The sequence below is a fragment of the Ursus maritimus genome, unplaced genomic scaffold (assembly GCF_017311325.1).
Source record: "Ursus maritimus isolate PB19 unplaced genomic scaffold, ASM1731132v1 scaffold_8, whole genome shotgun sequence".
Lineage (NCBI taxonomy): Eukaryota > Metazoa > Chordata > Mammalia > Carnivora > Ursidae > Ursus > Ursus maritimus.
This window is the reverse complement of record NW_024426996.1, coordinates 75544565-75570427: the sequence shown is the minus strand read 5'-3', so window position 1 is coordinate 75570427 and position 25863 is coordinate 75544565. Positions and strand designations below refer to the sequence as shown.

Below are 25863 nucleotides of genomic sequence, written 5' to 3'. Positions count from 1 at the left end.
TTTTCCTCCCAACAGAGTTACTATTCAAGCTGAGACTTCATCTCAGTTCAACTGTGATTCCCATAATGATGAAAAAAGGAACTGGCAGCTGGCCGAGGCATAAGGACCAACACCTTTTGATAGAATCTTTCTCCAGCCTAGAACGCCTCCTTCACTTAGAAAATCACTTTCTTTGAAACCTACTGTCTCTTTTCCATTCCTTCCGGGTTTTTTTTGCAGCATGCTGTTGGGAGTTGCAAAGCCACTTTCGTTGCCTTCACTTTACATGTGGGGAAAGTGTTGGATGAGAGGTGAGGGGGCAAAGTCCCACATCACACACCTGGCAAGCTGGGGCGCCAGGACCTGCTGGGCCACAGCATCCTGACCCCAACTATAGTGTGGCTGTCCCAGTACCATCCACTTCGGAGCCTCCTTATGGGGCAGCCCGGGGGTATAAGTGTCATGGCCAGATACAAGGCAGGTGTATGTGACAGGCCATAAATCCGGGGGCCAGGGGTGACTCTATCTATCTAGATGAGACCAGAGGACTGGGGTCAGGAACTGGCCTGGGCCAGCGGCTTAGCAACAGTGCTTTACAGACCCTGGTCAGTGAGGCCAATCTGGGGGCCAAGTAGTCACTTCCCTGTGGTCAAACAGTCACGGATTTTATAGTACCGTTGCCAGCAGACCCCTACTCACAATCTGCTTGGCATAGTGGAAGGGGCGCCATGCTGCAGAGTTGGTTACAACCTGAACTCAGGCACCATGTAAGCTCTCAACTCCATCCCCCCACCCAAGACCCCAGGGAGTGGAGAAAATGAAAGAAGACAGTGTGTGTGTGTGTGTGTGTGTGTGCGCGCGTGCGCGTGCGCCTGGAATATTGGAGGACCTCAGGAAATGGCAGCCCTCACTCCACTATGCGATAGCTGTACTTCTCTGGAGGGCGAAGTTCCCATGAGTTACCACCTGGAAGTGACCTTAGGGTCAAGGAAGATGTCAGCACCTCCCCTGCCTCACTGGGGTACCACATGAGCATGACACGCCTGTTTTCAGGACGGCTCCCTGCCCCAGCCTTGTGAAAGCCTGCTCTGAAACACCATCAGTTCTAACTTGCTCCTTGCTGGGGATGTGAGGCTGATGGTAAAGGAAGGGGTGGCACTTTTTAAAATAGTGCTTCTGGAGCCCAGAGAAGAGGTAAGATTTTCTGGGGTCTGTTGAATCTCCTTTCCAGTTCAGGTCAAAGCAATATGGAGAGCTGGTGAGCACTTGCTATGTTTGGGTGTCAGGACGGAGTAAGATATAAGAGTGAGTTCCTGTTAACAGGCTCTTCTCCCTCCACTCATTGTCTCTGGTCCCTGTAGCATTTCCTACAGGCCACTTTACAGAGGGGGAAATTGAGCTTCAAATACATTAAAGGACTTGGCCAAAGGCACACGGCTGGAGAGTCGAAGACTCATGAGTCAAGTTCAGACATGAATGCTGCAGAGACTCTGCTTTTCCCCTAACACCTCAGTATCCCCCCAGGATGTTACAAGTGAAGATACAGAGAAAATGTCTGGGGAAATGTACTGATAATCAATCTGATCTCGGAGAAGTCTTCAGGACAGAAATCGGTGAGAAACAAAGCTCAGGCGGTAAAGTGGATCTGACTGGAGAGGACCTGGGTGGGAAATTTCAACATGAAGTGTTTGACACTCACTGCAGCTGTATTTGTAATACAACAGATCTGAAACAACCTCAAAATCTATCCATGGGAGACTGATCTGATAAGTTATCATACAGTCATATAACAAAACGTTGTCCTCTATGGCCTTATCTAGAACAGTCGCTAAGACACTGTGCTGACTCTTCTCCATTTGCTCCTGCAGCCAGATCCATCTCCTCCCTCCCTGTCCTGCTCTGAGCGCTGGGAGCAGGTCCTCCTGGACTGTGCCAGCACGGCTCCTTGTGCTTCTGGTTTCTCCTTGGGTTTGACCAGTGAGTGGCACTGGCAGCAGGTTGGACGGTGGGAGGAGAGAGAAGCCAGGCTATTTCTCCCCTACTCCCTCCCTGTTTGGACAACAGGGGCTGACATAGCCCAGTCCACACAGCCCTTCACAACCTCAGCTCCTGCTTGTCAGCCCACTGTCCATGGTCTTCACTCCTCCTTGACCTCGGCTGCCCTATCTCCCCCCCTTGCTCTTCTGGTACTAAAACATCTCCACCTGAGATGTCTAAATGGAATTCTGTTGCCTTCTGGGATCTTGACTATGATACAGACATATTGTGAACATTACAGAGGGAATCCCCAGGCAGAGACAGCCCCCACTAACCTCCCAAGAACTTTTCCGATCAGCTTCACCATTAAAGTCCCCACGAGTCCACCGATGGCGAATATGGACACCGTCACAGACCAGAGCAGAGTCAGAGTATCTGGGTCTACTGGATGCCCATACCTTCTTTCCCATGATTCATTGTAGAAGGACTTGATGTACTGAAACAAACAACAAATCATGTTATTCCATCCTGCTGTTTGAAACCAGTCAGTAGGTAAACAAAAACAGCTTTTCTAGAGCATTTTCTGCACACTAGGCCTTTTGCTAAGTTCTGTTTGAGCTTTATTTCATTGAATGCTTCTAACAAATTTCGCGGACGGGCCCTATTTTTGCCTCATTTTGCAGATAGGAAAACTGAAGCTCAGAAAGACAAAGTGACTTGCTCACTTTGGCAAACCTGGAAGTCCAACTCAGATCTGACCCCAAACCTGGGTAACCATTTATACCCCGGCCTCTCCACTCTAGCGCACAGCAGAACCAACTGGGAAATGTGTTACAAATGCACACTCCCAATGTAACAGAGAGTCTTTCCCACCTTGACGTAGGCAAAGATACACCATAAAGCAAAACCAAATGCTCATTTGGGTTTCATCAACATTAAAATGTTCTATTTTTCAAAAGACACCTTGAAAAAATGAAAAGACAAGCCACAGTCTGAGATAACACATTTGAACACACATACTATACAGGACTTAATACCCACAATATATAAAGACCTCTAAGAAATCAATAAGACAAACAACCCAATTAAATGAGCAAAGGACTTGGACAGACTCCAAAGAAAATGCAAATGACAAGTTAATGACATGATGCTCAATGTCATTAGACAACAGGCAAATGCAAATTAAAACCATAACAAGATACCACTTTGCATCGTCTAGATCCCCATTGTTCTCGATTCTGATTTGGTGGGTTTGGGATGGTGACTGGGTGACTAGTCATGGGACTAAGCTCCTCAAGGGAGTTCCATCCCCAAGATACTCATAATTATCCACTGATACCAGACATGTGCCCACAAACCTTTCCAGAGCCAGCATATGACACTGAAGAACAAGCCTAGGTTCCGGACGCACAGACCTGAGTGTGAATCCCAGCGCAACAACAATTTGCTAACGATTTAAACTAGCTGGACTTTGCTTCCTCATCTGCAAAATGGGAATGATGACACTGACGTCTCAGGGCTGTTGCGAGGGTCATGCTGGAGTTTGGAGTAGTGCCCAGTGCTTGGGTGAAGCTCACACAATCCCCAGGAGGCTAAAAACTAACAGGTCTGGTAAGACCAAGTAGTGATCAACAGTGTGCTCTCACGCACCGTGTTCAATCTGTACAACCGTCTTGGAAAACAGTCTGGCATCATACAGTAAAGTTGAAGATGCCCCAAACCTACAGCCCAGCAAATCCATTTCTAGAAAACTCCTTTCTACCTACTCTAGGACATATCTACCCAAAATTCCATGTAGCGTTGCTTATAACAGCCCCAAATGGGAAACAACGCAGATGCCCACCCACAGTAGAATGGACAAATAAGTTGTGGAATAGTCACCATATGAAACACTAGAGTCACAGACATGAATGAATTACAGCGACGTGCAAACACACATAAGAAAGTCTCACACAAAATAGCATTGAACAAAATAAGCCAGAAACAAAAGAATACATATAGAATGATGCCATATATAAATTCAAAAATATGCAAATATAAGTGTTTTGGTGGAAATTACAAAGAGATTGTGAAACTACAAAGGAAAACAAAGAATTACTGCAAATGTCAGGTCAGTGGTTACTTCTGGGGAGGGGTGGAAGAAATGGTCTGGGTGGGGCACATGGGAGCATCCTCTATTCTTAGTCTTATTCTTAGCTGGGTGCCAGATTTAGAATCATTCTTTAAACTCTGTGTATGTGTGTGTATGCAATGCATATGTATGTATCTTATATGTTCTTTTTAAGTATAATACATTCCACCAATCTAAAACTTTTTTTTTAATGGTGGGAAAGTATTCCAGGCAGAGGGAAAAGCATGTGCCACAATGGCATGGCAGAAGACAGCTTACAGAGTCCACAGAATTGAGCAGGCCAGTGGGGGTGGAATGGTACAAGGAAGGGAAGAAAGGGCTACATGGAGTTGGAGGGGCAGGAAGGGGAGGTCACACGGGACCTCAGAGGTCATGGTAATGAGTCTGCTTCTTACTTGGGCTTTTGGGGGAAGTTGGCATGGGAAACAATTGGAGGGTTTTAAGCAAGGGGAGTACATGGTGGTTTACATTTTTAGCAGATTGGTCTGGCTTCAGAGTGGCAAGAGAACTAGACGGAAGCTAGCAAGGAAGCTGGCACCATGTAACAGTCCAAAGATCTCGGTGGCCTGGACCAAGCAGTGAAAGTAGTGAGAAGGGGATGCATCTGAGATATGTTTTGAGAGTAGGACGGACAAGACTAACTGGGTGACTGGCTCCAGATCTGGGGAGGGAGGGTGTTAGACATGGCTAAGGGAAGACTGCCATGTTTCTGGCCTAAGCAAATGGGCTGATGGCAGGAGATGCAGGGAGACAAGGTAGCATCCTCTCCCGACAAGATATCCATTCTCTTCCCATTCTCTCTCATTCTTTGGCTTCCTAACTATCTGACTCACAGGATGGAGTAAGGCCGGAATATATATATTATCAACAACTTCAGCTATTCTGAAAGATGATGAAGTTTCCACACGACACTCACCATCCACTGATTCATTCAACAAGCGTGACCTGAGTACTGAGACCTGAGCTGGACAAGAGACAAACAAACATGGCCCCCCAGACCTCAAACATCATCCAGCCCACGGCAGGGGATAGTGCATTGTACCACTTACAGATGCTCTTGGCTGCACATAACAAGATATCAAAACTCAAAACAGCTAAGCAACAAGGACCCTTATTAGCTTACACAAGTGCGAACTCACAGGAGTGCTGAGCTTCACATCTGTTGATCTGGTGGCTCAGTACCACGGCCAAGAATCCAGGTGCTTCCTTTGGCTTCACTCTGCTCTCCACAGTTTTGACCTCGTCCAAAGGCTGCATCCAACCACAAGTACAGGATGACTTCTAGAAACCCTTTCGGCCACATGCTTTCCCATTCAGGTGTGACTAGAGAGAGTAATCCTAGCCTCTCAAGGGTCTCGTGATGCTAAGATCTTTCCAGAAGCCTGTAGCAACCTATCCTACTGGTCCTGGTTGCAGCATAGGCCCCTCACTAAGCCAATCATTAAAGAAAGGGATAGGAAATGTCACCTGGACCTCTGGCCCTTAATTCCATTTCTTTATCTTCTCTCCACCTTACTAAACATGCCACCATTCTCTTATTGCTCAATCAAAATATGTGAATTCATCCTTAACGCTTGCCTTTGATCCATACCCCTCAACTAAGCCATGCTGACTTATCCCTGTGTTATTGGTTGAATTGTGACGCCCCCTCAAATTCACATGCTGGAGTCCTAACTCCCAGTACCTCAGAATGTGACCCTATTTGGAAGTAAGGTCATTGCAGATATAATGAATTAAGATGAGGTCATACTGGGGTAGGGTAGGACCCTACCCCAATTTGCTTGGTGATCTTATAAAAAGGGGAAATTTGGACACAGGGCATTTTTATGGGCTGAACTGTGTACTCCCTCAAAATTCACAGGTTGAATCCTAACCCACAGTGCCTCAGAACGTGAGGTATTTTGGGACAGGTTCTTTACATAAGTAATCAAGTTAAAATGAGGTCATTAGGGTGGGCCTGGTCCAAAATGACTAGCATCCTTATAAAAAGGGGAGATGTGGACACAGAGGCATGCGTAAAGGGAAGACAATGTGAAGAGGCATGGGGTGGAGACAGGCACCTGCAAGCCAAGGAGTGGACCCTAGAACAGACCCATCCCTCACAGGCCCTGGAAGGAACTGACCCTACCAGGACCCTGATCTCACACCTCTCGTCTCCAGGGCTGGGAGAGCATAAACTCCTGTTGTTTCCTTGTTTGGGCAGCCCCAGGAGGCTGACACACTGCCTTATCTCCAAAATACTTGTCACCACTTAGACCACCCAAGCCAGTGCAGCCACCAGCCCCCTCGTGGCGCCATGGCTCAGCTAGCTTACCAAGGAGTTGCGTGCTGGCAGTGGCTGGACATCAACGCTGACCCTTAGTGTCCGTGCATTTTGTGGCCGCCTGTCACCCTTCAGCTGCCCAGCATCAGGGGCCTCCTTCCCATCTGGGGGAGCTTCCTGCCCCACGGTCCTGGCAGGACACGCAGTCCACTCCTCACTACGCCAGTCCACGGCGCCAGACGCCTGCTCTCCCAGCATCCCCTGCAGCTAGCGAGCGGCCAGGTGACTCAGGCTCAGCCAATCAGAGGCTCGGACTCTGCGGGAGGCGGGGCTGGGACTCTTCCCACAGCGGAGGGAGCGCTGGCCCGACCCGGCCCGACTGGGTTTGCTGGCGGCTGCAGTGGGGGAGCCACGTTGTCCTGTGCCAGGCGAGCCCCAGCCGGCAGTGACGGCTCCTGGGCATGAGGTGGGGCGTCACCCAGGCTGGAGAGCTTCGGAGCCCGGCTCACCAGCCCTGCCAGCAATCCTGCTCGCTGCTCGCTATTTTGTCAACAACTCTTTTAGCTTCAATCAGACAAAATTGCTGTTGTTTCCAACTGCTGAAACTCTACCAAAACACGGAAATTATCCTAGTTCAGCCTCACGACAACCCTGGTGGCAGAAAGCCTCATTGACAGATGAGGGAGCGGAGAGCTGTCAACTTGCCCAAGGTCACGGTCACGTGGCTAACAGGTGGAGGAGGGGAGGGTTGTGTGAGCTCAGCCTCACTTCTGAGCACTAAAGGGCAACTCCTCTTTCCGGGCTCTGAACTTCACACTCAAGGTGGCAATGTTAAGCAGCCAAGTACAATGGGGCATTTATTGATATAAAAGTAAGTATCAATTAAGTCTTTGTTATGGTCTAGACACTCTGCTGGGCCCTGAAGTACAAGGGTGACAACCAAGAGGCACAGAACATAGTGGGAGGAAGAGTGTGATGAACTGCTAAGCCGGGGGGGGGGGTGCTGGAGGGGCCTCGGGAAGGCAGGGGTATAGGACCCCAAGGGCGACACGGAGCATTCACAGGGTGCTAGTGTAAGGAATGAGTACCCAGGACTGGACAGGCACCTCTCCTGCTGCCCAATTAAGCAGGAGCCACCCTCTGCCTCCCCACCCCCCACGCATACAAGGTCATTCTTAGATGTGACCTTGGTCTCTACTGCAATCCCGCGCTGATCCAAACAATTACAGCCACCTTGCAAGGAGCCTTGCTAACACCCACTCTAGAGAGCCTCTCAGCACTACACCTGCAGCAGTGCCCAGTTTCCTAGAATCGATTTGCAGAAACTGGAAGGATGCTGTTGGGGAGGAAATTTTCTCTTCCTTTCCAGGCATTCGGGAGCCTGCTGAGAAAGGGGGTAGCTTTCATATCACACTCGGAGGTTTTGCTTTGGGCATCCCTGCAGAGATCTCGTAGTTCAGTTTGGGGAAGCCAGAGGATGGATGCAAGGTCCTGCAGAGAGCTGGAGAAGGCGGGAAGACTTGCAGCAAAGCCCATGCCCCCTGCAGAGACACATTTCTCAAACGTCCTGAAAGCTGCTTTCAAAGTGATGGCTTTAATGACTAAATGTTTGTCTTCTCCAGGGACGAATACAGCAAAGACCTGGAGAAAGGCAGCATGAAGGCTTATGTGATAGTAGAAGCCAGGTGATGAAGGTGGTTCTGCTAATTCATTACACAAACATTCATTGAGTTGAGATCTATGGACCAGATACATATGAATGCTGACTTGTACTGCATAGTACGGGACAGGTGCTTTACTAAGTGTTTGTGCTTTAAATTGAGCTTCTGCTTTGCATCAGTCATCATGTAATGATAAAAATAGGTAACCTACACATATTTACAACATGCCATGCAGTATCCTGAGAGCTGGATGCATAGGAACTCATTCCATCCCCTCCACAACCCTATGAGATAGGTCCTGTGTTTTTTGTTATTTATTTATTTATTTATTATTTATTTATTTGTTTGTTTATTTATTTATTTGACAGAGAGAGAAACAGCCAGCGAGAGAGGGAACACAAGCAGGGGCAGTGGGAGAGGAAGAAGCAGGCTCCCAGCAGAGCAGGGAGCCTCATGCGGGGCTTGATCCCAGAACCCTGGGATTATGCCCTGAGCCGAAGGCAGACACTTAATGACTGAGCCACTCAGGTGCCCCAGGTCCTGTTTTTTGACTTCTCTTTGGTCAGATGAAGAACCTTAGGGATGCAGCCGTAAGGGGCTTTTCCCAAGGTCACGACATCGACATGTGGGAGGGTCAGGACTCAAACCCAGGTAGTTGGACTCCAGAGCCCATCTCTTAATCACTACTCTATTCCAGCTCAGTATGGAAGACAAAGGCGATCATATCAGTACCTCCACTGCACAATGAGAGACTGGATTAGGGGAGAAGAGGGGACATAGGATGAACATGGTTGACTGCTAAGTACATATCAGACATCTGTACACCTCATCTTGTTTAACCCTGGCAGCCATCCTGTGAAGTTTCATTAAGAGCAGAATACTCTGGAGTTGAGAAATACATCTGAAAGCCATACAAAAGCTAGTGGAATTGCAGAGCCCCCCCCATCCCCGGCACCCCTGTTCACAACGTCTGGGCTCTCCTCCTCTTCCTGGCCACACTGCCAGGCCACAGTTCTCAGTGCCTTGCATCTGGGTGCGGTCATATGGCTACTTCTCACCAAAGGACTATGAGCAGAAGTGACATGTGTCACCTCCACAGAGGGATTAAGAGTTAGTGTGCCTTCTCCTCACTCACTCACTCCCTTTCCTTATAGTCTGAGTATTCACAGCATAACCAGCAGAGACCTCGAAGCCCTAAGGAAAGGTGGAGCCACTCAGCTGAAGGAGCCTGGGTCCCTGAATGACTCCATGAAGCAGAGTGCCTCTGCTCACCTGCTCTCGATGGTGGCATGGACGAGACATGAACTTTCACCGTGTTAGGCCACTGACATTTAGGAGTTGAAGACAATCCGCCTGACTCCAAAGGCCTCACCATGACAATAACTATGCCACGAGTCTTTAAGAAAGAGGGAAGATTTCAGCAGAGTCATAAAGGGTAAGTAGGAGATATGAGCCTTCAGCTAGTTTCCTTTTCTGTTTTGGGAAACTTGTAAGACTCCATTTGAAAAAGTATTCTGCAATAAAATATAGTTTTAAGCTTACTTGCTAGCTAATCTCTAGGCCTGATTTGGGCCATCTCATTCATGGATTCCACATTGCCCTTTTCCATTGGGTCTCTTTCCAAGAGGCCCATTCGTGTCTTTCTTTCTGGCTCTGCACCCCTGCTTCCTAACCACCAGGGGCCCAGGACTCACAGTTATAACAGGGAGTGGAAGCGAGCGCAGTGATGGGCAGGAAGGAAGCTGAGAAAGGCTGTGGACACCAGGCCATGCCGTGCTCACCAGATCAGGGGAGCAAGAAGGGCAGGTGGGGGTGGGCTTGGGTGGGACAGTGTCAACAAGGGAACAGAATCCTCAAAGGCCCAGAGACTGGTCATAACTGGCCTTGACTGTCAGCCAGAGGCGTCTACACATAATCGTGGAGCGGCTGGAGGAACTGAGCGTGGAATCGGGAGTCTGGCGACGCAGTGTGTTTCAGTAAGTTAGACTGGAGGGGGCCGGCCCAGCCCAGAAGAGCCTGCGGCTGGCAAGGGAGGGTGAGTCGCAGAGAATTTTTTCATGAACTCATCCCAGAGTATTTATATTATGGTGATACTGACTTAAGCCTAAGCTGCAAAGACATAAATAAGAGTTTACGTGGTTAAAGCTAAGCAGACGGCACGAAGAGCACTCCTGAGTCCTCTGTGATGTCCAGCCGGTGGCTCCGCCTCTGAGAGCGGGCTTCTGAGTGGTGAAGGGCCCCGGAATCCACTGGATCCGGCTCTGTCACCTCTCTGCTGGGCACCCTTGAGTAAGTGACTTAACCTCTCTGTGCCTCAGATCCCTGATCGGTTAAATCGTTTCCCTCCTTGAAGAGTTCCCCTGAGGGTTTAACACGAGAATGGATACGAAGCACAGAGCTGGGTCTACACGAAGCACACAGTCGGAATCAGAAGTGCGGGTGATGGCTGGTGGTGTTGAGACCATTATTTCTGATCTGTAAAATAAAGGGCCTGGATTTGTTTATTTCTCAGGCCCATGAATGCCATGAATAATTTACCACCAACTGCCCAGCCAACAACTCAGAGGCCACGCTTCTGGCAACAAATTGAAAGCACACAATTCCCGGCCAGGCAGACCAGCTTAGAACATCTCCAAATGACGGCAGGAAATTGCCAGACAACGGGAGGCAAATTACCTTGTAGCCTGCTTTACAATATTAATGTTCCTTACCGATTCACACGGAGCCTGTCATGAATTCACCTGAAAATATTCTCAGGAGGGCTATACAAACACACATAAATAGCACCTTTTGCATTGCATCATTGAGCAGGGCAGTGCCCATAACTCTTTCAGAGATTTGTAAGGACGGTCCACACCACTGAACACACCGGCAGAGTCAGGAAAACGGTATGACGTCCTTACAAAAGTGCCCACCGCCAAAACCAGGCTCCTTGAAATAAGGACCACACGAGGACAAAATTCCCCAAGCCCACAGTGCCGCCTGATGTCACCCAACTAGCAGAGGTCAGGCCTCCTGGGCAGAAAAAGTGAACGTATCTGGCCGGAGGCCACTCTCCTCTGAAGGGTCTGCAGGCAAGGTCGGCTGTAGGCTGGTGTCGGGAACTTGGATTTCGGGAGGACTCCCACCATCCCCGGAAATCATAAAAATGGCTCACAGAGCCTGGACTATGCAGAGTCTGGTTTCTGCCAAACACCTGCTTTGTTCCTGGGAGTCGGAAGCTGTGTGCGTGTGGAGCAGAGGGTGCCTTGGGGACCAGCCCCTAATAAAAACCCTGACCTCAGTGTCTGGTGAGCTTCCCCAGTGGGCAGCCTTCCACATGTGTGGTCACACTCGTTGCTGGACGACTAATGAAGTGCCTTCACTGGGTGAGGACTCTGGAAGCTTGTTCCTGGCTTCTCCTGGACTTTGTCCGTGCGCCTTTTCCTTTGGCTGATTTGGCTTTGAATCCCTTCCCTGGAGTAAATCCCAGCCCTGAGTGGAGAGGAGTGAGTCCTGGCAGGCTGAGTCCTCCTAATGAATTATCAAGCCCGGGGGTGGTCCTGGGGACCTGACACAGCTCCCAGCCCTAAGGACAGCATCCGGGTCCTGTTCTGACTTGGCTTGATGTTTAGTCTGCACGTTCGTGGTGGCGTTTTTCTCCCCGCCATGTGAGTCTCCTGGAGGAGTTCAGCGAACTGACTGGGTGAGAAAGAGGCTTCTGTACTTGAGACGCCGGCGTATATTCTGCTCCCACAGCTGGCTTCCAGAGTGAAAACTGAACCCGAAGAAAGAGGACGCATCCATTGCAAGCCATAGTCAGGCTAGTAAGACTTCCAGAGCTTTCTGGGTTCTCCCGCCAACCACTTTTGCAATGGGAGGGGTGGATCCTTTGAGTTTAATTATGTAGGAAATGAAGAAAGAAAGTTTCATTTTCTATCTGGCCCCAGGCAGAAGCATGAGAGAGTGTGCACTCCCAAATATCTTTCTTATTCAAAGAAAATTAATCCTGGTCCTCTCTCCTGCTAGAACATTCTTTTGAGAGATTGCATAGCTGTGTTTGCAGGGAGTCAGTGCATTCACATGGACACATCTGTCAGCTACTCTGAAATAACACTTCCCACTCCTTCCTGTAGGTCCTCCAGTTGGCTGGAATAAACATGATGAGAGTTTTCATTACTGTTCAAATTGCTTATGGCTTCTAAAAGTCAGTCTTGCGGCATCAGCGGCTCTCATAGGGCCTCTGATCCAATCCAGGTTCAGGGTGATGGTTTTGAGCACAGGTTCTGGAATAATTTTTTTATAGAAATGGAATAAAACACCCGGGCTGCAGATAGGGCCACTGGAAGGATTACATGAAGGCGTGTAGCCCCTCGCATGATGTCCGGCATGCAGGTGGCCCTCAGGAAATCGCAGTGTCTCTCTCCGATGGGTCGGAAACAGAATGTTTCTAGTTTTACTAGTGGGGTTTGCTCACACCGGTGTTGACACGCCCCTCCAAGTTTTTCGGACCGCATGTCTTGCTGGGCTAACCTATCCTCTGTCCCCTCCGTCTGGCTGCAGCAACCACTGTCCCCAGCCCTCGACACAGAGCTTCCACAAACCCTTGATGGGGCCGTGGTCCCTTCTCTATTAGGTTCAACAAAGGCATCTTCCCCAGAGAATCTTTACAAAACAGGAAAAGTCTGAGTCAAAGCGGCAGGCTTCTGAGCTCCAGTCACCTGGGGACCTGAGAGGATGGAGCAGCCCCGGGTGGCACCATGGTCTAGAACACACAGACACCTATAGCCCCAGGCCTGGAAAGTTCCCTCCTCCTGTCAGCCAGCAGCTCTGCCAGCCCCTATTCAATCCCAATCAAACCAAACCAATCAAACGAAACCATGACTCACAACTCCCAGTTTAAACAATGTGACAGTGTCTCACACTAGAGGAAAATCGGGAATCATCGAAGAGACCCACATCAGGTACATGGGACGGCCACATGACGCCGCAGCATACGCTAACCGAGATCCTGCCGATAGGGGATTTTCAAGAACATGGAAAAATGCTTACAATGTAAATATTAAGCCAAAAAAAAATCTAAAACAGCAGATTTGGATGCTCTTTGGAAAACAGAGTAGATTTAGAAAAAGTCTTAAAAATGGCTTCTGGGCAGGGCTGAGCTTGTGACTCTCTTCTTCAGACAGAGGCTACCACCTGTGAGCGGAGCGGCCTTGGGCCAGCTCCTCAGTCCCCCTCCTTCGGGCCCCGTCGTTGGTGCAGTGGGATTATTATCTCAGTGTCTGGGTTTGAGCTGCTGCACAAATGAGAAATGCAGAAAGCAACTCATAGCAGTATTTTATTACAAAATTATTAAATTTGTGCTGTTTGCTTTTGCTAATAGAAGCCTGTTTGGCTTATAACTACTGGGACAAGGTGGGAGGGGAAAAAGAGAGAGAGAGAAGAAAGAAAAAAAAAACACAAAAGAGAATGACCTTAAGATTTACGAATCAGGGGCGCCTGGGTGGCTCAGTTGTTAAGCGTCTTCCTTCGGCTCAGGGCGTGATCCCAGGGTCCTGGGATTGAGCCCCGCATCGGGCTCCCTGCTCAGCGGGAAGCCTGCTTCTTCCTCTCCCACTCCCCCTGCTTGTGTTCCCTCTCTTGCTGTCTCTCTCTCTCTGTCAAGTAAAAAAATAAATAAATAAATAAATAAATCTAAAAAAAAAAAAAAAGATTTACAAATCAAAGGCAATCTTGTTCCACGCTGAAATTAACCAGTGATACCCGCTTCATCAAAATTAATTGCCAGTTGTTCCTGTAATGACAAGATGCACAGGTTTCTCCTGTAACCTCAGCTGTCTCCTGCCAAGATGCTGAGCCCCACTGCACCCCCGTCAGCCCGTCCAGCACCCATGTCTTTGACATGATCCATGCTCATCACGCCCTTCCAGGTTCCCCGAGAGCAGGCCTAGGGCCACACGGAGGTGCCCTGCCCCATGTCTCTGCTTCCCTTCCAGTGCCGCGTCTCCCAGAACAGTCACTAAAACAGCAGCACGGGGTGGAATTAATTGAAGGACCAGAACTTGCTTCCGGGTGCTCTGTCTGCTGGTTCACTAGAATCATTCCTCTGACTGGCATCTAATGTTTTTGCAGCTAATTGGGGCAGCTCTGCTCTTGCAGAGAGATGATTTTTTTCTTTATCCCGCTTGTTTACCTGCCCTTAGGGGAGAGGGAAAGGATGAAATATACCATTTCTGCTGGGAACTCATGGGGAGTCAAATTAAGTGTTCTGCTGAAGCCCTTGGCTTAAACACAGGAGCCCCCCCCCATCCACCGGGCTTGCGTTCCAAGACGCCCAGCGGATGCCTGTAATCGCACACAGTACTGAACCCTAGAGCTGTTATGTTTTTTCTTACCATCTACGTACCCATACCTATGATGAAGTTTAACTTCTGTTTCAAGCACGGTAAGAGATTAACAATAACAGTAACGAGGTAGGACAATTATAACAATACACGGTAATTAAAGTTATGTGAATGCAGCCTCGCTCTCTCTCAAAATGCCTTACTGTACTGTACTCGCATTTCTCTTTCTTGTGTCGACGTGAGATGGTAAAAGGCCTGGGTGAGGAGATGAGGTGTGGGGAGCGACAGGGGCACTGTGACGTAGCGTCAGGCCCCTCCTGACCTTCGAAGATATGTCGGGAGGAAGATATCTGCTTCCAGGACATGCTGATCGAGGGCAACTGACAGCACAGAAAGTGGGACCATGGATAAGGGGGGGGCTACTGTACTGACACCAGGGGGGTCAAACTCTGTCTCCTGTCCCAAGAGAAGGCCAAACGTCAACAACTCAAATCAATGGAATGGTGAGTAATTAGTTATAAAAGCGAAACCATTCAATCAAGTCCTAATTGACAAGGTGTGGGAGTGGGGTAGTTAAGAGCCCAAAGTTCTCGTTTACGTTCTTCCTTTCTCACTCCTTCTTGCTCTCATTTACTAATTCATTTAACAAACGTCTCTGAGTACTTTTATGTTGAGAACATACATGTGTAAGGACATACATCACATGTATACAGTTGGATAATTAAGAATTTGGCTGGCCTTTGTCCTTGTGCTTGGAAAATAGCCTCTAAATGCTTGGGATTTCCTGAGTGACAGGAGTGTCTTTGTTTTTCGCGGTGGGTCTGATCAGCCCCCATCTGGAAATTTATGCAAATGAGATAACTCAGGTGAGGGCCTGACCCCATCGGAAAGACCAATGAGGCTTGGGGCTTCACGCCAGGTGATATCAGCCCTACCTCCAAGAAGGGAAGGGGGTCTGGGGATTGAGTCAATCAGTCATGCCTACGTAAGGAAACCCTAGTAATGACTCTGGACCCAGAGGCTTGGGTGTGTGTCCATGGGGGACAGTACTCTGTGCGTCCTGTTACACATCCATCCACTGGGGGGGTCATGCATCCTACCTCTGCAGAGAAAAGACCAGAAGCTTAGTGTTTCAAACCCCCAGACCTCACCCTACATGTCTCCTCTTTGTATCCTTTTGCTATAATAAAACTGTAGTTGTTACAGCTGTCCCGAGCACTGTGCGCTGTTCCAGCAACTTATCAAAACAGAGAGTAGTGAGAACTCCCCAGTTTGCAAGAAGTATGGGACGGCTCTGGGATCGTCGAGCTTACAGCTGGTATCTGACGTGAGGGCAGTCTTTAGAGAACTGTGCTCTTAACTTCGAACTTGGCCTACCTCTGGGAAGTCGGCATCTGAAGTCATCCACAAACCTTTGCACCAGCAGCTCCCCTGCGCACCGGGGAAAGACAACGACCGAGATTATGTGGAATGACACTCAGCCCTGTAGAATCCTGTCTGCTGTGCTTTTGCTATTCCTCCAAGCACTTGCCTGAACTATAGGCCAGGGATGAGCAAATGGGTGCCAGGTGTTCACTCTGCGTCCTTGGAATCTGCCTTTAAGTGTCCCTCCTGCCCACCTTCCCGTCTGTTCTCCCAGCCCCAGCAGTCCCTGTTTGCTTTCTCATTTCCACTGTTAACCATGGTTCCTAGCCAACACACTCATTTAGCTCAACATGGGTCCTTCTTGGCGACTCTCTTAATGTCCACCCCAGTGGTCATCCAGTTCGAGGCTGGCCATGCTCTCAGGCCCCTTGCATGTGCCTGTGGGCTCATCCTGTTGGCCCCCCTCTCCACCAGATGCTCCTGGTTTGGCTGCCCCTGAGCCCCATGCCCTTTGGTTCCACCCTCCTCTTTGTGGGACCTCTTGGGACTAGAGCCTGGGCTCTATAATGTCCATTCAGGCTCAAACCTTGCATTTCTTTAAATACTGCTTCCAGAACCTTCTGTAGGCTCTCAGGACAGTACCCATGAGCAAGAGGAATGTGGACTCATGCTGTGGGTTGACCTCACCCAAGACACAGCAGCTCTGCCTTCCCAAGTATGGGCAACCACCTTGGCTCCCAGCAACAACCCCAGGAACCCAGAAACCCTCATCCTGCCTCTGACACCCCCATTCAGCCTTCAGTGGGCTCTCGGGTGGAAGCCAGACACTGGGCGCTCTCAGGCACCAAGGGGAAATCTCCCACCACAACTCTGGCAGCCCCAGACCATTGTAGCGGTACTAATGAAACAGGCCTCAAGCAAGCAGTGTTCTCCTGCTAAAGGTCAAGGCTTAAAATGGCACAAATCTGAGGCCATTTGCCAGGTTTCAGATGGGCATCTTCAGCCTGCATGCATGACTGCTTGAAAATTTCAGGCATCACGTTACATTTGCTTGGCGTGTAAATTAGCCCTGGATTATGCACAGCCTTTTACAAAGGGATCAGAACAGTTTAGATAGGTAGGTAGATGATAGATAGATGATAGCTAGCTAGCTAGATAGATAGATAAGACAGATAGGAGACAGATAAGTAGAGAACAAAGAGAAGTGGATGGATGGATGGATGGATGGATGGATGGATAGATACAACAATGCCAATTAGAATTAGTCATTGGAAAGAGAAAAGACAAAGGCCTAGACATGTAGCAATAAATGGACACAAGAAAAAAATATCAAGAAACATAACATCTGCGGGAAAATTCACCACTCACGGGTTAATTGTTCATAGAGGCAGCCAGCTCTCTGAGGTCCTAATGATCCCAGCATCTACAGGAGCCTCACTCCTTTCCTAGAACCTCAAGCACAGAGGTTAGCAAACAATGGCCCAGTTGGCTAAATCTGGCCCTCTGCCTGTTTTGGTGAATAAAGTTTTACTGGAACACAGCCTTGCCCATTCATTTATTTATGGTCTCATGCTGCTTTCACTACAGAGACAGAACTGAGTAGCTGGGACAAAGACCTCGCAGCCTGCTGAGCCAAAAGTCTGCACAAGCTCCAGCAGATCAGCCTGGTGGAGCGGAAAGAAGATAAAGTTTAGAAGGAGACAGACCAGAGTTCACGTCCCCGACTGTGTGAATGGGGCCAAGGCAGCACTGGGATTTTTACGCAAATTTTGGCAATTTGGTTGAGGGTGAGGAAGTCCAGGGGACTTGTCTTGGAACTGCATTTACACATAAAGAACTTTTAAAAAATCTTAAATGTGTACATTTCCTCATTGCTCAGCAGATATTCATTATAAAGGTTGACTGCATGCCAGACCCTTTGCTAGGGTGAAGACTACGTCTCCACGGGGCTTAAATTCTAAATTAAAGGGAAGGATAGGCAAGAAGCAAATAAATATATCATATCTCGGGCAGGGTGAAATACTACAAAGAGAAATAAATGAGAGTCGGGGCTAGAGAAGGATGGAGAAGTGCCGTTTCGGATGGGCTGGTCGGGGAAGACATCTCTGAGAAGGGGACATTTGAACAGAGGCCGGAAGTCAGCAAAGGAGAGAACATAGGGCTATGTGGGGAAAAGCATTCTAGCAAAGGGAACGGCAGATGCAGAGGTGCTGAGTACCAAGGTGCATGTGTGTTTGAGGCTCAACAGTGGGGGCTGCGGGGCGTGTGGATGAGCAGAGGAAGCGAGCGAAACGTGCCAGCAGGGAGGGCACAGTGCTCACAGGCACCAGAGCCCTGGGCGTGTAGGCCGCAGCCTTCTGGGGTGGCTGTTAGGTGTGCTGGGTGGTTCTGGAAGGTTGCAAGCTCGGGCACATATGCTCTGCCTCGGTTTATGAAGGATCCCTCTGGGGGTTGAGAATAAATCGTAGGAGCCACTGTGGAAACAGGAAAACAAATCAGAAGACCCCGCAGTGGGCCAAGCTAGATTGTCTTGAAGGGCAGCTGCTGGGGGAGTCAGTCATGGCGATCGACACGCCGCCACAGCACGGAAACTCTGAGGCCTCAGTGGCTGAAGACAGGAAAGACTTCTGTGTAGCTTATCTAAGTGCCAGACGGCTCTCTGCCATCCTGTACCTATGCCATCTGGGGGAAGAAAGAACTGAGGAACCTTCTGGAATGTCTTCCAGGGCTAGGCCTCAGGTGGCTTATATTCACTTCTGCTCATATCTCACTGTCCAAAGCTGGCCAAGGACCCTCATGGATGCATAAGGCACATGGGCGTTCTCTTCCAAATGGGACATGGACACGATGTACATTCATCGAGAGGGACTGTTTTGAGGGGAAACCAATGGGAATTTAGGGAGTGGGAGGGTTAAAGGGCTCCCCAACCTCCCCCAGGAACTTGGATACATTAACCTTCCTCGGCCTCAGTTTCCTCATCTATGAAAGGGGAGTTAGTTAGGGCGCCCTTGCAGGATTGTAACGAGAATGAATTCTGACACCCTGCAAAATGTCCCTAACACGGACAGGCATAGTCAGTGCTCATGGGTGGGAATCGTTTCCATTGTCAGCATTCCAGAAGGTTTCCAATATCTGGGGGGAGAGAAGCAGCGAGCATTTGTGCGGCTGTGGCTGGGCAGCGGCCAGAGCCAAGGTCTGATACCATGTGTGTTATTCAAGTCGTGGAATTCTGCCTTCCCCGGTGGTAAACAGCCATGGCCTGCAGTCCCTCTGAGCTCCCCCTGACCACCACCTGCACTCCAATTGTCCCACCACTGAGGAGACAAAGTGGGTTGGCAGCCCTGTGTCATTGCTAAGCCAGTGTCCCTTCATGTGGGCCAGTGTCCCCATTGGGACTTATTTGCATCAGCGCCCCCCGCGGCAGGCTCTGTCTGCCATCTCTGCGGGCAGACCCCCCCCCAACATCTGCATCTCATGCAAGAGAGGATCACTTTCTCCTTTCACAACGCCAGAGCCCTGATGAAGATGGGCTCCCACACAAAATATACCCCTAGGCGTGGGCCCTTCCCGCTCGCATTAAGTCACACTCCCTGGGGTCTCTGTCCTCCTCATTCTGGGCTCTTGGACCCTGAGGCTGCCCACTCACTCCTCCCCATGCCCACTGCAAAAGGCAGAGAGTGTCAAGTGATCCATGGACACGGGCTGAGCTCCTCCACCAGACCTCCTTTGTTCCAATGGCCACTCGTCAGGGGTTTGTCACTGGTCCCCTGCAGAAGTGCTTGTGTCCAGGGCCTAGGGTCTCCTGGTTGGGGTGGTTCCCATCCTGGGAGGGCCTCCCAGCCTCAGCCCTGCTCTGGCGGTCAAAGGCTGGGCAGTGCTAGCTTGTGCTCCTGTTCCAGCCCCTGCATCCCTCCTTGGGCTGGCCCTGGCCCCCTTCCCAGCCTCCTCCCCATCCACCCCTGAGAGCCTGCCGTCCAGCACCCCAGCTCGTCACCTTTCCCAGAAAGCCCTGTACTCTCCCTCAAGCTGTGGCTTGGCCCCCTGCCATCCCCAGATAGAATAATGTCCTTCCCTGGCCCTGGGTTCATATCTCTGTGCAGCACATCTTGTCACTGCTGCTGGTTTTGAGGACAAGGACATGTGTCCTTTCACCTAGCCACCCCCAAGACCTAACGACATGACACAGGCAAGGTGAACGTGGTGCCGGGGGATTTACTGCCTACCTTCTCTGCATTTGAGTAGCAACATGATGGAGACATGAAATGTTAGGTAGGACCTGTGGCCCACCTTCGGACAGAACACAAAAGGGGATTCCTGACCCCAAGACCCTGTGAGAAGGGGGAGGGGAGGGCTTGGAGGCTGGCCTGGCCAATACGAAAGCAGCCCCTTACTTCTCTTCTGGTTCTCGCTGGTCGGGTGTAGAGCCCCCTCTGAGGAAAGCCCCTGGGAAGTAGGGGTCAAGGGCAGGATTCAGGTACTTGTGGTCCTTAGTGGTGACACCACCCCAATACCATCAGAACTGGTCCCCAAAACTCCAGAGTTGCCATAAGTAAAGCCCACACAGCCATTCAGGTGGCAGGTGTCACAGGTAAACAGCCCACTGGGCTCCTTGTGGGTCCTCTTGGCCTTCCCCATAATCCTCCTTTGCCTTAGTTTACCAGCCCGAGGCTCCCCCATTGCTGGACTTCTAGGGACTGGTGGACAGTGAAGGGGTCAAAAACAGCCTGGGTCTCAGATTCAGATGGATTTGAGTGCGAATCCCAGCTCTGCCACCTCCTAGCTGTGTGACCTTGGGCAAGTTGCTTAAACTCTAAGCCTCTGTTCCCATGATGTGGGTATGAAACGTCAGTAACTAACTGCTATGGACTGAATGGTAATCTCCCCAAATTCATATGTTGAAGCTCTAACCCGCAGCGTGAATGTGTCTGGAGCTGGAGCTTTGGGGAGGTGATCAGGGTCGGATGAAGCCCTAAGGAGGGGGCCTTCATGGTGGGGTTAGTGCCCTTATTAGAAGAGACATCAGAGAGCTTGCTTGCTTCCTGTCTCTGCCACATGGGGGCACAGCGAGAAGGTGGCCATCTGGGAGCCAGGAGGAGGGCTCTCACCAGGAATCAACCGTGCCAGCACCCTTACCGAAGAGCTCCAACCTCCATACCCACAAGAAATAGATGTCCGTTGTTGGAGCTTCCCAGTCTGTGATGGCTTGTTACGGCAGCCTGAGCAGACGGATACGCTCGTACATCTAGGAGACGTCTACACTGCTGCAGAGACGACGGGCTGGTGACCAAGTCTGTTCCCCCTTGATGGTGGAGAGTAGAGCTTGGGAGGCAGTTAGGGGTGACCCTTCCCAGCCTCCGGTATCTAGGCAGGCTGGGCACTGCATTCAGGGCTCTCTTGGCCCCTCTAAAATGTATATAATGAGCCACGGTCCCCAAAGCCTGAGGACACCAGGCTGAAAATGCCTCACCCTGTCACAATGACTGAACAGCTCGCTGGGCATGCACAAAAGCAAAGCCACAACATTCCAAACAAGGCATCTCATGGTGGGAATCTGGTTGGCACAGAAAAGGACCTGATTAAAAACGTGTCCAACGAACAAGAAACCCTAAGTTTTTATGTAAAACTGGACACTGGCAATGCCCGAAAAGATGAGCCCTGAAGCCAGACTGGCCAGGGTCGTACTCTGGCACCCACTTATTGTGGGCCATGGGCAAGCCAAGCCAGTTAACAGTATGCCTCAGTTTTCTCATCTATAAAATGGGATAATGATGAAACACACCTCATAGGGTCGTCATGGGGATGCACGGTGCAAATGCATGGAAAGTGCTTGAAGGAAGGGCTGGCACCTAACATGTGACCTTTTCGTGTGTGTTGTCACTGAGGTTGTCATAAAATGTATTATTAATATTATGGAATGGGGAAGTCACCCTGACCATGTGGAGATCTTCAGAAATCTCCTCCTCTACTGACTTAGAAGGACGGTTTATCAAACCTTCTCCACTCAGCTCATCATCTCTCCCATTAAATACCTCCAAGGTCTGGACCCTTCTGTTCTTCCCGCTGACAATGAAGTTGTTTTTTTTCTAAAAGACAAGTCATATCTCCCCTCCCTCATGAACCTGTCATGGCTCCCCAGTGCCCATAGACTAAATCTCAATCTGTGGGTTAAGATTTGAGGTCCTTTGCTCCTGGCTCCCCCCTGCTTTTCCACCTCTTGTTCCATCCCATCCCCCGATCTGCCCTGCCTACCAGCACATCGCACCTCTACTAACTATTCCCAACATGTCAGCATGTCGGCATGGCCAGGCCTTTGGATATGCGTCAGCTCTCTGCCTCCCCCCTGATGCCCATGGAAATCCTACCCACCTCTCATGACTCAGCTCAGACGCCATGTTGCCTTCCCTGATTCCCAACATTAAACACCTGGGAGGCCCTCAGTAAATATTTGTTAAATGAGACTTCTGGTTTCTAGTCCAGCATGTAAAAATCTTGGAAGTTGCTACTCTGCCCTAACAAGGAAAAAGCTGAATGAACTGAAAAATCAACAACTCTCAGATCAATCAGAGAGATGAGGTCATAGGGCAAACCATTTCCCTGAAAATTGAAGAGAGAGACAGGCAGATGCAGAGAATCAGAACGTACCAGAGCAAAAACCCACAGCAGAAACTTCTGCAGGAGGCAGTGCTAGGGTAGGAAAACCCACACTGGGACTGACGAATTGCTGGAGGCCCCATGTGGATGTGGCTCAGAGTTACAAACTCCAGGGGTTTGGAGCCCTGCAAAGCCCCTGCAACATAATTTTGTGAGTTTTACCACCATGAGCTCGACGAGATCCTCCCAGTGAACACCCAAGACAAATCCCCTCACATTTCCAGCAGGGGCGAGGAAAAGAACCATCCTGAAATACAACAAAGCATGCTGTTCTTTGCAAGGCCTACCCCCAGGAGAAGTAATTTTACCCGAGCTTAACCTACCTACTGGAATTTTATCAAAACCTAACCCTACCTGGGTAAAGGGAAATACCCAACTCCAGCTTCCTCTAGCTATCCACAGGGGTCAAAAGAAATACCAGTCTTCAGCCCCCTCCAGCCATTCTATCCCACCTAAGGAGGGAGTGAGCAGGACCTGAGAGGCACTGGTGAAGTTCATGGTCCAGGGTTACCAGCTGACCAAAAGACGGAGACCTTATCATAAGACCGGAGCATGTTTCTTCTCCCTCCATGCCTTATATTACTAAAGCTCTGTTTGCTGCAGTTCCTTTCGCCCAGTACATCACTCCATCTTTCAAAAAAATTACAAGACATACTAAAAGGTAAAAATCAGTTTGAAGAGAGTAAGCAAGCATCAGAGCCAGAGTCAGATACAACAGGAATGTTGGACTTATCAGACCAGGAATTTTTTTAATTGGTTCATATGTTCAAGGCTAAACTGGAAAAGTAGACAGCATGAAAGAACAGATGAACAATGTAAGCACAGAGATGGCTATTCTATGAAAGAACCAAAAAGAAATGGTAGAGATCAAAAACACTGTATCAGAAGGGGCACCTGGGTGGCTCAGTCGGTTAAGCGTCTGACTCTTGGTTTTGCCTCAGGTCATGATCTCAGGGTCATGAGATCAAGCCCTGCATCAGGCTTCACACTCAGTGCAGAGTCTGCTTGTCCCTGCTCCCCCCCTCATAAATAAATAAAATCTTTTAAAAAAAACAAAAAAAACACTATAACAGAAATTAAAAAATGGACCGAAAAACAAAGAGAAAAAAGACTGAAAAAAAAAAAACAGAACAGAATATGCAAGAACTGTGGGAGAACTATAAAAGGTATAATATACACACGGTGGGAACACCCAGAAGAAGGGGCAGAGGTGGGAAAAGAGGAAATATTTGAGGCAATAATGATGGAGAATTTCCTCAAATTAATGTCAGACACTAAATAAACCACAGATCCAGGAAGCTCAGAAAACACCCAACAGTATAAATGCTAAAAAAAAAAAAAAACAAACTTAAACTCAGGCATATCATATTCAAACTTAGAAAATTAAAGGAAAAAAAAAAACCTCTCGAAAGAAGCCAGGTGAAAACGTGCCTACAGTGGACAAAAGATAAAAATCACACCCACCTTCTCAGAAACCGTGAAAGGAGAGAGTGAATAAACTGCTCCAGATGCTGAGAGAAAAAACCGACCCACCAACCTAGAATTCTGTCCGCCACAAAATTACCCTTTGAAAGTGAATGAGAAGTCGAGACTTTTTCCAGAGAAACGCTGAGGGAATTTGTTGCCAGGAGATCTGCCTTAAAAAACATCAAAAGTAGTGTGTCAGGGAGAAGGAACCTGATATTGCTCGGAAACTCAGAATTCCATAAAGAGAAGAGCATAGGAGAATGAATAAGGAAAAGGGAAAGGGAAACTTTTTTCTTACTTCTGAAAAGATGTATTTATGTACTTGAGGACGGGAGGGGCAGAGGGAGAGGGAGAGAGAATCTCAAGGAGACTCCATTCAGAGCACAGAGCCTGATGCAGGGCTGGAGCTCACGATCCAGAGACCACAACCTGAGCCAAAACCAAGAGTCAGATGCTTAACCAACTGAGCCATCCAGGTACCGCTTTTTTCTTATTCTTAATTAATCTAACAGGTAACAGTTTGTTCAAGATAGAAACAAGAGCAGTGTATTTGATTACCTATATAATAGGCTTATGTGCAAGTGAAATGAATGACACACGGGTGTGGAGGAATTAGAAATATTTTGTTATTTGTTATTGCGCTAACATTATCAGTGAAGTAAGGTAGTATTATTTGTAAGTAGCCTTGGATTAGTTGAAAATGTATATCATAAACTCTTTGACAACCACTAAAGAAAGTTAAAAAAAAAGAGGCACATCGATATGCTAGGAAAAGAGAAAATGGAACCATGTAAAATGCACAAAAGGCAGAAGAAGTGTGGAAGACAGCAATAGGAACAAAGGAAAAGGGCAACAGGGGCGCCTGGGTGGCATAGCGGTTAAGCGTCTGCCTTCGGCTCAGGGCGTGATCCCGGCGTTCTGGGATCGAGCCCCACATCAGCCTCCTCTGCTATGAGCCTGCTTCTTCCTCTCCCACTCCCCCTGCTTGTGTTCCCTCTCTCGCTGGCTGTCTCTCTCTCTGTCAAATAAATAAATAAAATCTTTAAAAAAAAAAAAAGAAAAGAAAAAGGGCAACAAATAGAAAACAGGAACAGATACATAGATATTAATCCAACTCTGTCAATGATCTCCTTAAGTGTCAATGGACTAAATATGGCAATTAAAAGACAGATTGTGAAAGTGGGTCAAAAAACAAGGCCGAGCTATGTGTTGTCTACAAGAAACTCACTTAAACATAAAGACACATACAGATTAAAAGTACAGGGAAGGAGAATCAAAGGACATGAATGAATCAAAGGAAAGCAGTAATAACTATATTAATTTCAGACAGGAGATACTTGGCAGGGAGAGTTAACAGGGAAAAAGAGGGGCATTGCAAACTGATAAAGGGACCAATACTCCAAGAAAATATAACAAGGCTTAATGTGTATGTGCCTAATAACAGAGCATGAAAATACATAAAGCAAAAGCTGATAGAACTGTANAAAAAGAGACGAATCATTATTATAGTCAGAAACTGAAACACCCCTCTGACAGAAATGGACAGATCCAGCAGGCAGAAAGTCAGTGAGGACATAATTGAACTCAACAACTCAACCATCAACCAAGTGGATACAATGGACATCTATAGTCTACTTCATCCAACAACAGAATATACATTCTTCTCAGGCTCACACAGACATTCAACAAGATAGACCGCATCCTGGGCCATAAAACAGACTTTATCAAATTTAAGAGAATATAAATCATACACTGTGTGGTCTCAGTACATAATAGAATTAAAATAGAAATCACTAACAGAATATAGCCAGAAAATCCCAAAATACTTGAAGATTAAACAACATCGCTCCTAATAACACATGGATCAAAGAAGAAATCTCAAGAGAAATTTTAAAATGACTCAATTTAAATGAAAATGAAAATATAACTCATCATAATTTGTGGGATGCAGCAAAAGTAGTGCTTAGAAGGAAATGTATAGCATTGAATGAATATATTAGAAAAGATCAAAGACTTAAAATCAATAATTTTCCGTCATAGGAGACT

General features: G+C 48.5%; 1 protein-coding gene across 15 annotated transcripts in view; it reads right to left on the bottom strand.

Moving 5' to 3' along the window:
* The window catches only part of SLC2A9 (solute carrier family 2 member 9), a 260925-nt gene that overhangs the window by 190519 nt on the left and 44543 nt on the right, over window positions 1-25863 (bottom strand). For 9 of the 15 annotated variants that reach the window (XM_040625291.1, XM_040625290.1, XM_040625292.1 and 6 more), the window contains one exon: window positions 2292-2452. In XM_040625291.1, coding sequence (XP_040481225.1) covers window positions 2292-2452 — 161 coding nt within the window. Of the gene's footprint in view, window positions 1-2291; window positions 2453-5210; window positions 5339-6401; window positions 7159-13464; window positions 13528-25863 lie in introns of those variants that run through there. The other 6 variants (XM_040625294.1, XM_040625295.1, XM_040625296.1 and 3 more) reach the window with 4 other exon arrangements.